This window comes from Mus musculus, chromosome 2 (genome assembly GCF_000001635.26).
Source record: "Mus musculus strain C57BL/6J chromosome 2, GRCm38.p6 C57BL/6J".
NCBI classification, from domain to species: domain Eukaryota; kingdom Metazoa; phylum Chordata; class Mammalia; order Rodentia; family Muridae; genus Mus; species Mus musculus.
Genome location: NC_000068.7, coordinates 89628274 through 89642833, shown reverse-complemented (window position 1 = coordinate 89642833; position 14560 = coordinate 89628274). Strand labels below are relative to the sequence as shown.

Here is a 14560-nt window from a genome sequence, read left to right as displayed (position 1 = left end):
ATCTGTGTTAATTGTCCAATACTGCAAGAAGAATGTTCTCTGTACAATGTTGAGAGATGCACTGATCTATGTTTAACAAAAAGTTATTGTGAATTATTACAATATTAGGCTTATCAGAATAATAGTATTGGGTTTTACACTAGGGCCTATATTGACTTTGGCCATGTTAACAACTCATTGAATGTAACTTTGATTCAATCCAAAAGTTGTTAGTTGTTGGGTTAGATTTTGCTAAACCAACTTTATTTAGGGTTCTTGAATGCTTCAACCTTCCTTCTAGCCCACTTACTAGAGGCAGGTGAAAATTAATGTTAATTGGAAAAGGTGATTTAAACCTGTTAAAAATAGTTCCTTGGGGGCAATTCTACACTTTGTTAGGATACCAGCAGTCCAGTTTAATAGCAAACACTAAACATGAATCAGTAATGGTAGAAGGGGACAGAATTAGCTGGAATACCATGAGAAGTTCTGTGATGCATTTCTCTTAACAAAGTGAAGACCAATGAAGACCAACAAAGACTAGTGAAGTGATGCATGGCCAGAAGGGCCAGTGAAGCATTGCATGGTGTCACGGGTTTCCTAATGCAAAAGGAACCTTTTACTGTCTGTAAGGTTATATTTATTTGTTTTTTTAAACATGATGCACCCTCTCAAGTGTCTGTTTTCAGCAAAATATCAGATTCTCTCTTACTAGAAAGCTTCCAGAAAAATATCATGTGACCGAACTGAGACTTTAAAGAAATCAGAAACTTTAACTTCAGTTGGGCATTCTAATATTTTTGCTGCTGTTGTATCAGTGGGCATATCTTGTCAGTCTACACATTTTTTAGCTTGCACGGTTCACAGCTGAGTAATATTAATGTTTGCTTTTCTTCTTTGGACTTTTTTTAAATTTATTTTTTATATTTTTGAAAATTTTCTTTGGATATTGTATTTATTTACATTTCAAATGTCATCCTCTTTCCCAATTTCCCCCTCAGAAACCCAGTATCACATCCCCTTTCCTCCTGCTTCCACCATGCACCCACCCACCCATGCCTCCTCGCCCTTGCATTCCCAACACTGTGATATCAAGCCTTCAGAGGACCAAGGGCCTTGTCTCCCACTGTCTTCTGACATAGCCATTCTATGCTACATATATGGATGGAGCCTATATTAAACAAAACTGGAAAATCTCGATGAAATGGACAATTCTCTAGACAGATATCAGGAACCAAAGTTAAATCAGGATCAGATAAACCATTTGAAAAGTCTTATAACCCCTAAAGAAATAGCAGCAGTAATTAAAAGTGTCCTAACAACAACAACAAAAAATTCCCAGGACCAGATGGTTTTAGTGTAGAATACTATCAGACCTTCAAAGAGGACCTAATACCAATTCTCTTCAAACCATTCCACAAAATAGAAACAGAAGGAATACTACCCAATTTATTCTGTGAAGTCACAATTACTCTCATACCTAAACCACACAAAGACTCAAACAAGAAAGAGAACTTCAGACCAATTTTCTTTATGAATATCAATGCAAAAATACTCAATATAATTCCTGTAAACTGAATTCAAAGACACATCAAAAACAATCATCCATCATGATCAAGTAGGCTTTATCCCAGGAATACAGGGATGGTTCTATATAAGGAAATCCATCAATGTAATCCACTGTATAAACAAACTCAAAGAAGGCTCCTACCTAAACATTGTAAAAACAATATACAGCAAACCAGTGGCCAAAGTCAAACTAAATGGAGAGAAACTTGAAGCAATCCCACTAAAATCAGAGACTAGACAAGGCTGCCCACTCTCTCCCTACCTGTCCTAGCCAGAGCAATTAAACAACAAAATGAAGTCAAACGGGCACAAATTGGAAAGGAAAAAGTCAATATATCACTATTTGCAGATGATATGATAGTATACACAAGTGACCCCAAAAAAATCCACCACAGGACTCCTAACCCTGGTAAACAACTTCTGCAAAGTAACTGGATATAAAATTAACTCAAACAAATCAGTAGCCTTCTTCTACTCAAAGGATAAACAGGCTGAAAAAGAAATTACGGAAATGATACCCTTCACAATAGTCACAAATAATATAAAATGCTTTTCTTCTTAAGTAGCTTGAATGACACCTTCCATCACTAAAAGCTAAACAGGTCAGTAATAGCTTGGTTTCTGACCCAAGTGTTGTATGACCAAAGTGGGTGTTATCTTCAGCAATAATGTCTTGTTGACATGTATGGGTTATGGTAACAAAGAAAAATGTCTACAATCTTACAGTCTAATTTTGGGTTGTATGAGACACCATTAGGCAACCACTCTTTATGTTTTGTTTTGTTTTGTTTTGGTTGTTTTTTGTTTTTGAGTTAGGGTTTTGCTGTATAGCCTTGACTGTCCTGGAACTCACTCTGTAGACCAGGCTGCCTTTGAACTCAGAAATGGCAGTCTATAGATGGTCCATTCTTTTATCTCAGCTCCAAACTGTGTGTCTGTAACTCCTTCCATTGTGTGTTTTGTTCCTAATTCTAAGAAGGTGCAAAATGTCCACACTTTGGTCTTCATTGTTCTTGAGTTTCATGTGTTTAGCAAACTGTATCTTGTATCTTGGGTATTCTAAGTTTCTGGGCTAATATCCACTTATCAGTGAGTACATATTGTGTGAGTTCTTTTGTGATTGGGTTACCTCACTCAGGATGATGCCGTCCAGGTCCATCCACTGGCTATGAATTTCAAAATTCATTCTTTTTAATAGCTGAATAGTACTCCATTTTGTAAATGTACCACATTTTCTGTATCCATTCCTCTGTTGAGGGGCATCCAGGTTCTTTCCAGCTTCTGGCTATTATAAATAAGGCTGTTATGAACATAGTGGAGCATGTGTCCTTCTTACCGGTTGGAACATATTCTGGTTATATGCCCAGGAGGGGTATTGTGGGTTCCTCCAGTAGTACTATGTCCAATTTTCTGAGGAACTGCCAGACTGATTTCCAGAGTGGTTGTACAAACTTGCAATCCCACCAACAATGGAGGAGTGTTTCTCTTTCTCCACACCCTAGCCAGCATCTGCTGTCACCTGAATTTTTGATCTTAGCCATTCTGACTGGTGTGAGGTGGAATCTCAGGGTTGTTTTGATTTATATTTCCCTGATGATTAAGGATGTTGAACAGTTTTTCAGGTGCTTTTCAGCCATTCGGTATTCCTCAGGTGAGAATTCTTTGTTTAGCTCTGAGCCCCATTTTTTAATGGGGTTATTTGATTTTCTGGAGTCCACCTTCTTGAGTTCTTTATATATATTGGATATTGGTCCCCTATCTGATTTAGGAGAGGTAAAGATCCTTTCCCAATCTGTTGGTGGCCTTTTTGTCTTATTGGCAGTGTCTTTTACCTTGCAGAAGCTTTGCAATTTTATGAGGTCCCATTTGTAGATTCTCGATCTTACAGCACAAGCCATTGCTATTCTATTCAGGAATTTTCCCCCTGTATCCATATTTTCGAGGCTTTTTCCCTACTTTTTTTCTATAAATTTAGGTCTCTGGTTTTATGTGGAGTTCCTTAATCCACTTAGATTTGACCTTAGTACAAGAAGATAGAAATGGATCAATTTGCATTCTTCTACATGATAACTGCCAGTTGTGCCAGCACCATTTGTTGAAAATGCTGTCTTTTTTCCACTGGATGTTTTTTGCTCCCTTGTCAAACATCAAGTGACCTTAGGTGTGTGGGTTCATTTTTGGGTCTTCAATTCTATTCTATTGGTCTACTTGTCTGTCGTTATACCAGTACTATGCAGTTTTGTTTGTTTGTTTGTTTGTTTGTTTGTTTTTTATCACAATTGCTCTGTAGTACAGCTTTAGGTCAGGCATGGTGATTCCACCAGAGGTTCTTTTATCCTTAAGAATAGTTCTTGCTATCCTAGGTTTTTTGTTATTCCAGATGAATTTGCAGATTGCCCTTTCTAATTCGTTGAAGAATTGAATTGGAATTTTGATGGGGATTGCATTGAATCTGTAGATTGCTTTTGGCAAGATAGCCATTTTTAGTGTATTGATCCTGCCAATCCATGAGCAATGGAGATCTTTCCATTTTCTGAGATCTACTTTCTCCCTACCTATTCAACATTGTACTTGATGTCCTAGCCAGAGCAATTTGACACCAAAAGGAGATCAAGGGGATACAAATTGGAAAGGAAGAAGTCAAAATATCACTTTTGGCAGATGATATGATAGTATATATAAGTGACCCTAAAAATTCCACCAGAGAACTCCTAAGCTTGACAAAGAGCTTCAGTGAAGTAGCTGGATATAAAATTAACTCAAGTAAGTCAATGGCCTTTCTGTACACAAAGGATAAACAGGCTGAGAAAGAAATTAGGGAAACAACACCCTTCTCAATAGTCACAGATAATATAAAATACCTTGGCGTGACTCTAAGGAAGTGAAAGATCTGTATTATAAGAATTTCAAGTCCCTGAAGAAAGAAATTAAAGATCTCTCTCTCTCTCTCTTTTAAAATGTGTTCTTTGTGTTTCAACTATGATATGATCTTGGTGTTTTCTTTTCTGGTCATGGCTCTTTGACCATCTCTGTGCTTCTTGCCTCTGTATCTTTCCTTAACTTGGGGAATATTTTTCTACAATCTTATTAACATTTGGTCTGTGTTATTGACTTGGGATTCTTCTCCCTCAAGTATGCCTATAATTGGAAGTTTTATGCTTTTCATGGTGTTTCACATTTTCTGTGTGTTGCTTCCTCCCACACTATCTGTCCCCTTCCGTTTCTGCTCTCTCTCTTTCCTTCTTCTCTCTCCCTCCCCCCTCTCTCTCTTTGTTTTTAAATTTTCATATTCCTTGTACATTTGGTCTAGATTTTTTTATTTTATAGTCAGGACTCAAAGAAATTCTTTCCCCTGCTTGATTAATTCTACAAGTTAGATCTTACTTTAGGATTTGTAAGTTGATTTTCTTCCTTTGTTTGTTTCTTCCTTTCTTTGTTTCTTTTTTCCTTTCCTATTTGAATTTCATCTTCCTTCCAGCTTTAGTACTCTTCAATGTTTTTATTACATAATTGTATTCCATTTTCAAGACTTGTATTGTCTTTGAAATTTTCATCAGTCTTATGTTTGTCTTTTCTTGGGCATCATTCAGGTATTAAGGTTTTTCTTGATTTTATTTAACTTTTTTGTATTTTCTTTAAAATCCTTAAATTCTTTGTAAAGGTTCATGATTCTTCTTTAAATTTATGTTTTCTGGAGTTTATTGGAGATATAAAAGATGGAAAGATCTCCCATGCTTATGGATCGGTGGTATTAAAATAGCAAAAAATGACTTGATCTTTCATATGGTTGGTATTCTTAAGATCAGATCTGGGCATGTATACTTCTTTTGTTAGTTATGAGTTTGTTATAGATAGAGTAAGTTAGGGAATAAAAGAAGATATATAGGCAAACTTGCTCTAGGTTTTGGATATGTCTTGGGTGGAATGAAGAGGGAATGGGATCATATACAGGTTATGCTTTCTGTTACAAGTTAACCCTATGAGGGGCAAAAGATATGAGTAGACAGATTTGATTTACTATGGGACAATCTTATGCTTAGGTAGATAGGTGAGGAGCATCCTGGCTAGAGCCTAGAGTTCTTTTGCCGGAAAGGTGGGCAAGGCCAGACTAGGCCTGTATACTGGTTTTGAACCCTGACTGATGGGAGTAGGTGATACAGGTTCTTTTGCAAGCCTAGAGGTTATCTGTGGCACAGGTTGTAGTGGCCAGATTAGGAAGGAGCAGAGAGTAGTACCTTGATAGGGGAGAAGACTACTGCTACACTGGTATATGTGGCCAGAGTAGGCTAGAGTACTAGCTGTGAAACCCAGGCTTGACTTGGCTGGTTTCAGAGAAATGAAGATAACTTTGTGGGTTTTACATAGCAATCTAGACTCTGGATAAGTAACTGGAAAGTCTAGGTATAAAGTGTGTTAGTGGAAAATGAGTAAAGCAACCTCTGGGTAGATACCTGAAGTGTGAGTCATGCAGGAAACCTATATGTTGATGGCAGAGCAGGAGAAGGTAGAATAAGTCTTGCTCTGTCTATGGAACCTTTTTTGGATCTTGTAGTCGTTGAAGAAAAATGAGAATTTGATTGAAGGATATTTGCAAGGCTAGATTCTAGAGTAGAATGACTTGTTTCTTTTGAGAAGAATTAAGTCATTATTATGTAAGAGATCAATAGACACGAGCTTATAGAATTATGTGTATGTATTTATATATCTACAAAGATGTTATTTCATAGTCACAATACCAAAAATTTACTCATCCCTAATCATTGAGAAATGTTTTATCAATTACTTATTATCTACCTGTTTTCCATTTGTACATATGTGAGTGTTTGAATGTATGTGTGTGTGTTTGTGTGTTCATGTGTGTATGCATGTTTGAATGTATAAATCTTAATATTACTCAACCTTTGAAAAGAGACTAAATAATTAGCATAAGAGGATATTAATAACTACTGTACTTTTAGTTGACAAATTTGAATGCATTTATGGCATTCAATATAATATTTTGACAATATTTGTCAGAGCATAGATGATCCTGGAGCACATTATGCTAAAATAAATATTTATTAAAGATACTTATTGCAGTAGTTTTTAGAACTTAAATTCTTTGAATTGGTATGCATAATAGTTTTGCTTGTTCATAGGGTATCATATGTTTTCATCATTGTTCAAAATGCTTAAAGGCTTCATGACAATTTGCTTTCTATATGAATTGTTCACAAATGCATCATTTAATTTTAAAATACAAAGCACAAATGTTGGTAAATCTTTTAGTTATTAATGCTTATTCTTTTCTTATATGCAGAAATAACTTCAGATTTTTATTCTGTTGGAATCATCATAGGATATGAAAAACTCTTTAAATTTTATTCAAAAAATTGGAAAGCATTGGGAGGTATTTGAATTCCAATAGAAAGAGCGCATAGAACGACGTTTTAATATATTTTAACTCTCCATGTTTGAGTGATAATTATACCCTCAGAAAGTTTTTCTCAATTACTTATTTCTTCAATTTACTAATAAGAAAAACATCTAGATTGTACGTGCTCTATATTTTAAAAATTGTTATGCAAATTATAAATGTCCAATTTTAGTGAAACCTATCAACTGCCATTTTTATTATCTGGCATCTAGGCCTCTGTGGCAAAGAAGGTCTGACCTCACATTAAGAAGAGAGGAGCATATGCTTACTTGATTGAAAGCCAAGTAACGCACTCAAAATCAGAGATTGTTTTTAATAATTCATGTTTTTACTTAAAATAACTATCTTTTGTAGAGTTATTAAATTAATATCATAAAGTAATTAAGAATTCAAAAGAATACCGTGAAGATCCTTATAGTTGTTTATTACAAAAACTAAAGCCTTCTGTAAAAGCTTTCACACATACAGAATGGCAGAACCATTGTCTCTCCTACAGTTATATATCCCAAAATCACAGACTGTAGATCCATCCAGATCTGCAGTTCAAAGCAGCTGGGCAGATCCTCTCTGACTACCAGTACAGAATTATGCTTTGCTGGGGTGATGCGGAAAACTAGAACTCAGGTTGTTTTCTCCTTTTGGGTGTTTTAAAACTATCTCATAGTCTCTTGATCAATTTATTTTATTATAGATTTTTCAAATCAACTTGGCTGTCAGCTACTCATTCTTGGCAAGACTTAAAGCTTTTATCTCTAGGGATTATTAAAAAAAATCTGTTCAAAAGAGATGATCTCATTTGAATTTGTTCCAAATAGTTTAACAAGCTTATCTATTTAAATAGTGATGGTACAAAAAGTTCATAGATAGAATTGTGATGTAGATGAAAGAATTTTTTTTTTTATCAAATGGTCCAAGAAGTCTCCGGTATTTAATATTTTATGTACCCAGTCCTTATATGTTAACATAATTTATGACAGTCTGTGGAAGGTCTCAGTTTCTTAAGTGGTTCTATATACAGAAACATGTTTTTAACAAGAAAGAAAAGGATTTTGTGGAGAGTCTAGCTGCATGACATAGTCTTAAGGCTTCTGGCTATAGTCATTGGAAACCTTCACCACTAATAGTTTATTAATTTAAATGACTGATTTGGATTTGTCTTGTTAAGTACCTGTCTTATTTGTGAGCGAGATGGATGTTGCTATAATGTATTAAATTCATGTAATTTATTGATGCCTTTAATAAAAGTGTCTCAGAAGTCAAAGTTCATATAATTAATTTTAGTGTTGTGAATTTTTCTTTAAGTATGGGCATATAAAGAAGATTGGCAATTCCTAATTACTAGGTGGATTTGTATTTTTATGAAAAATATTTTTATAAGGTGACAATATTTACCTACTTTTACAGTAAGTTCTGAAACTAAATTCAAATATTTTGTATTTAGCTTTTAACTTGGATGGTCTTACATAATGTTGAAAAAATGAGGTAATGTAAAATTTTGTGGAAATGTGTTTCTGCAATCTCTTGGTGCTATTTCATCAACTATTGTATGGTCCTACATTGTCATCTGTGCAATGCAGTCAAATAGATACAGGAAGTAATTTATGGTATACCATCAAAATAACCGTCAGCTTTTCTGAAATAAAAATAAGAAGCATGTTGTGAATTCATGGAACCACAAATAACTTTAGGTGAAGATTCCTGTTATAGGCTGAAAAAGAGCTATTATTTTAAGTCATATATACTACCAGAAACTATTTGAGTTGGGGAAGTTAAGATGCTACACAAATAAATTCATCACAAACTACAAACGTATTTGATATTAGCATCACATACTTATTTATTTGGGTAAATGAAATGTTCTATTTGTCTACAAAGCAAGTAAAATGTTTTATGTATTATAAATGACAATAATTTATGATTTTCATCTTATTAGACATTTGTTTTAGGTGCTTTGTTTCTATAGATGCATAATCACATATAATTTAGTTATGTTAAAATTAGAAAAATAAAAATTTTGTATCATCAAATGTCCTTAAGTGTACAAGGACAAATCGCTATTATATTCCAGTATCTTGATATTGTATTTTATGTGTATATCTTGAAATTGTTTAAAGACTAGGTTAGTATATCTAAGTAGAGAAAACAATAAAGGAATACATCACCTGCAATAGAGATTTGCTATCAGGTTATCATGTAGTACCGTATAGGGCATTACAAAGTTTTTACTTTATTGGATTTTGTAAGAAATTTTGATGAAAGCACATGTAATTGGAGCAAACATCCTCCTCCATGTTCCTCCTCTCCTCTTCATCACTGCTTTTATTCCTTGAAGCCCCCTTAGTTTCCCTCAATAGTTTTCCTCCCACTCTCATGTCTTCTGTGAGTTTATGATTTTATGTATCTGTTGAAAGTCTAAAACTCACAAATGAGAGACAATGTACTTTATTCCCCTTCTTATAGTGAGTTAAATTGACTATTTTTTTTAATAGTTGTATCTGTGTTTAGGCAAGTGATATAATGTCAATCCTTTTTATAGTTGATAAAAGTTCATTGCTAAGAAATTTACTTTTTTAAATTATATTTTTTAAATATATTTCAAAAATGAAATTATCTTAGTAACTGGATTAAAATATTATTTTTCTAGAAGGATTATAACAATATTTCAAAATGAAAGTAGACATATAATTCTTCTGTATTTGCAGAATCAATTCTTTGATAATTTACATTATATATAAGTCTAATATAGTATCATTTATTACACTATTTTTTATATTATATAAATAATTCTGCTAGGCACTACAAGATTTAGACTGGTGAAAACCAACGCTGTACAATCTAAGACCAACAAAACTGTGTAGAAAGTAAAATGTTGAAGATAGAATTGGGCTTGCTATGTGATTTCTCTTTGTTCTCTAACAGGTATGCTTATGTACTTTTAAAAAATGCCAGTGATGATGTTCTGACTCAGATGGAAGCAGAGATGTGACTGAGAGATGTATAAGATGCATTCCAACTGCTTCTAAAGCAGTTCTGACTCTGCACATATCTTTCTCTGATACCAAGTCCATGCAAATAGGATTTTATTGTCTGATGTTGTCCAAATATATTTTTTCAAAGTGAGTATTGTTAGCATTTTTATATAATGAATAATTTATTACATGTAATAAAAAAGTTAATTAAGATTTTAATGATTACGATTTTTAAATCCCAAGATGTAATATGATTTTAATTGAAATCCAGCAAGAAGTTCAGGAGACTCACATTTGCTCTTTTTAAAAATCCAGATGACTTCTACATTCCTACTAAGTGGACAGAAATTCTCATTGCTTTTTCTCAACTGATGCTCACAGTGAAATATATGACAATACTTATTATAGCCATCACGGAGATGTGTGAAGTGCTGAGCTGTGCTTTAGGCACTACCTAGGAAAATAAGAACACCCACAGACCACTCTAGAAGAGGGATAACATGGAAGTCACTGTGGTACATATGGTGAATCAGACAAAGAGGTAGAGTCACTAAGATGGTCAAGATCAGGATGATACTAACTTAATGCACCTTATGCTGTAACCAGGTGTGTCCAGTTTCTATCATGACCATGGTTCTGTCCAAGTATTTCTCAGACTCTTTCTTGGTACACTATGTACAATAAAACTGGGGTTGTTATTTGATCACTGTAGTTATTAAAATTATTTTACATTATTAGTATTATTCAGGAAGCAGTTATAAACTTGGAAATATTATTTAAAAATATGGAAGAAAGAAATTACATCAGAAAAGAAATGGAAGAGGTCAGAAGTAACAATGTGATAGATATGCTATAACCATTAGAGATTGTGAGACTGGGAAAGATTCTGAAATGTGGTCTGATCCCCTAGTGATTCAGGATGCAAAGAGAGATATATTTCTAATTATGTTTAGAAAATCAACCTAGCCTAAGTCTTTATGTACTGGTTTTGCATTTTCTTTGAGTGTTCTGCTTTTGATTTTCTGGACAATGAATTCTTAAGAGGTCTCACAGCATTCTTATCATAAATACTTAAATTAAATTAAGACTAAATTAAATCTTATTTTAATCTTAAGATTAAGAAAGCATGTGGTATCACCATTAATTCTCTCCTTTATGTTTATTTTTTCCTCTGTCTCTATGCCTAGCTATTCCAGAGTTTTGGAAAAAATATTCTGTCTGATGATGCAGTGCTTGTTAAGAACCATGGGTTAGTTCAGGTATAGTAAAAATACTTTTGAAAACCCTGCTGGTGAATATAATTATGTTACTAATCAGTATAATCAAGTAAGAAATGAAACTGAAACTTCTAAATATGAAGTCATTGCTATAAGCAATGATGTCTGAATAACATTGGAGTTACTTGATGCAATTCAGAATCTCCTTTTTTTTTGATCAAGTGAGATACATATGATGACTAAAACTATCTTGTGAGGAAAAGTGTCTATGTCAAATAGTCTAATATAATAGCACTAATGTGGATCCTCAAAGACCAGTGCCATTGTGGGCACCACCCAACCTTAAATTTTAAAATATTTTTCACTGATATATTACCAGCTAGAAAGGTTACTCTTTCTCGTTGATAAACTCAGGGTTTAATGGCACAACTATTTTTCAAGTCTCTTTAGGATAAACATTTATATGTTCATTTGGTGTACCAAGGAAAAAGAGTAATATGTTTTAAGTAACTGTTTATGAGTGACAGGGATATCTCTCTCTGAATTTCTCTCTAGAGATGCACTGTTATATTCGATAACCTTAGCACTCAGAGATTTATTAACAGAAAACAAATGAAGCTTGTTACAAGATGAAGCTCAATGTTTAATTATTGAATGCCTATTATTGGTTAATACTGTAAAGACACTAGCTGCTCAATGACAGAATGGACTCATGATCCTGTTAAGAGATCATGGAGATCCTATTCTCCTGAGCTCTTTTTCTGTAAGAAACCTGATAGATGAATAAATGGGCCAGAGCAACAATGTCACAGAATTTGTCCTGCTGGGCTTCACTCAGGATCCTGCTGGGCAAAAAGCTTTATCTGTTATGTTTTCACTGATCTACATTGTGACAATGGTGGGCAACCTGCTCATCGTAGGGACAGTGATTGCCAGCCCCTCCTTGGGCTCCCCAATGTACTTCTTCCTTGCCTCTCTGTCACTCATGGATGCTATTTACTCCACTGCCATCACACCCAAGTTGATAGTAGACTTGCTCTGTGAGAAAAAGACCATCTCCTTCAGAGCTTGTATAAGCCAGCTCTTTATAGATCATTTGTTTGGTGGGGTTGACATTGTCATTCTGCTGGCAATGGCCTATGATCGCTATGTGGCCATCTGTAAGCCACTGCATTATTTGATCATCATGAATCGAAGGGTATGTATTCTCTTCTTGGTGATGGCCTGGGCGGGAGGTCTTGCACATGCTTTGTTTCAAGTTCTCGCTGTATATAATTTTCCATTCTGTGGTCCCAATATCATTGACCACTTTGGCTGTGACATATACCCACTATTACTACTTGCATGTACTGATACATACTTCCTTGGCCTTTCTATCATTGGCAATAATGGGGCAATGTGCATAGTCATCTTCACTCTCCTCCTACTCTCCTATGGGATAATCCTTAGATTTCTCAAGAATCACAGTCAGGAAGGGAGGCGCAAAGCTCTGTCCACCTGTGGCTCCCATATCACTGTGGTTTTTCTCTTTTTTGTTCCATGTATTTTCATGTATGTTAGACCTGTTTCTAGTTTTCCTATTGATAAATTCATCACTGTAATTTATACCATTGTTACTCCCATGTTGAATCCTTTAATATATACTTTGAGAAATTCAGAAATGAAAAATTCTATGGAAAAGCTCCTGCAGAAAACATTAAGTCCAAGTAGAATACGGCTGTCTTCTTGCTGCTTATGTTACTAAGTGCTAGGCAACAATCCCAAACAGACCCTTGGGTTGTGAGTTCCAGCTTGAACATTCATACTACTACTTGATTCTGTGAAAATACTGGTATTTTGCATGTAATTGTTAAATATTTCTATTTGTTGTGAAATTTATAATAATTAGTGTAGCTCTGTACATTATCATTCATTCATTAACTACATGTTTTAACCATTTTTGATGAATTTCATATCATAGTTTTTCATTTTCAATAAATAATGTCTTTAATTATTTTAATATATTTTATTCAATAACTAGTATTATTTAATCAAACTTTAGCTTGAAATAATCCTTTTTAAATGGTTTTTATTGTTTTATTAAGATATTCATAGTATTTGTTGTACTTACATTGTTTTGAAATCTGAAAGCATTGTAGAGTGGTAATGACATAATTTTCACTTTGTTATCTCTTAATTATTTCTATTTCTCTGTTTTGAGAAACTCATAACCGACTTATTATGTCATGTACACTGGAGTATATTTTTCTCATTATTTTAATAACTGGCCTTTTTGTTTGTCCTAAAAAATATTTCCTTGTTTGATGACATAGCACGTTCTTTATATTTTATCTCATGTTATGTCGTTCTTTCTAAGTCATTGGTGAATTAACATGTTTCCTGCTTAATACTTTATTATTAGAAGGCAATGATGCAGGCTTTGAAAATAAACAAAATGTTAAATAATTTTACTTAACCAGTGTTTCCAAAACAGGAGTAGGGTTGATTGATAGATTGTTGAGTATATAGGCAGTCTTGATATCATTAAATCATTCTTTTGGAAAGAGTAAAATTATCTTTCTGCAGTGATAGACTCCTTCATTTTTTTGGTGTAAGTTTGTTTTCATCATTTAAAAGTTTCAAATTTTTCCTTTGAGATTTTTTTAATTTGAGTCATTTTATTAAATGTGTGCTTTCTATTTTACATTTTGTAATGTTAGTGAAAAATAGTAATGACGTTAAACCAAGAATTCTGATACTTTATCAACAATCTATAGGTAATATGATGGAATTTTAGTTATTTTCTTGGATTCCTAAATAAAAATGATACCATATGAAATAATTATTTCATTTTAACAAATATTTGTCTTATAATGTTTCTACTTATTTTGTTGATGTATCACTTAAAATTGAAAAGTAAGTATTATCATTTGGAAGACTATGTGCCTTCAAAAAGAAATTAGAGAGATTCTGTGCTAGCAACTTATAGAAAGAACTCAAGAAGGTAGACTTTAGAAAACCAAATAACCAAATTAAAAGATGGAGTATAGAGCTAAATAAAAAGTTCTCAATTGAGGAATCTCGAATGGCCAAAACACACTCAAAGAAATGTTCAACATCCTTAGTCATCAGGGAAATGCAAATCAAAGTGACCTTGTGATTCTACCTCACTCCAGTCAGAATAGCTAAGACCAAAACTCACGTGACAACAGATGCTGGCCAAAATGTGGGGAGAGAGGAATACTCACCCATTTCTGGTGTGATTACAACCTGGTACAACCACTTTGGAAATCAGTCTGTAGTTTCCTCTGAAAATTGGAAATAGTTCTATCTAAAGACTCAGCTATAACCACTACTGAACATATACCTAAAAGATGTTCCAACATATAACAAGGACATATGCTCCACTATGTTCATAGCAACCCTATTTG

At 33.8% G+C, this 14560-nt stretch overlaps 1 protein-coding gene across 1 annotated transcript; it reads left to right on the top strand.

Moving 5' to 3' along the window:
- Nucleotides 1-11937: 11937 nt before the first annotated feature.
- On the top strand, nt 11938-12894 carry Olfr1249 (olfactory receptor 1249). Its single transcript, NM_001011796.2, has one exon. The coding sequence runs from the start codon at nt 11938-11940 to the stop codon at nt 12892-12894; it is 957 nt and encodes a 318-aa protein (NP_001011796.2).
- Nucleotides 12895-14560: the final 1666 nt, after the last annotated feature.

What these genes read in the sequence shown, in the direction of transcription:
- Olfr1249 (NM_001011796.2), top strand. Translation starts at nt 11,938, where the DNA reads ATGGGCCAGAGCAACAATGTCACAGAATTTGTCCTGCTGGGCTTCACT.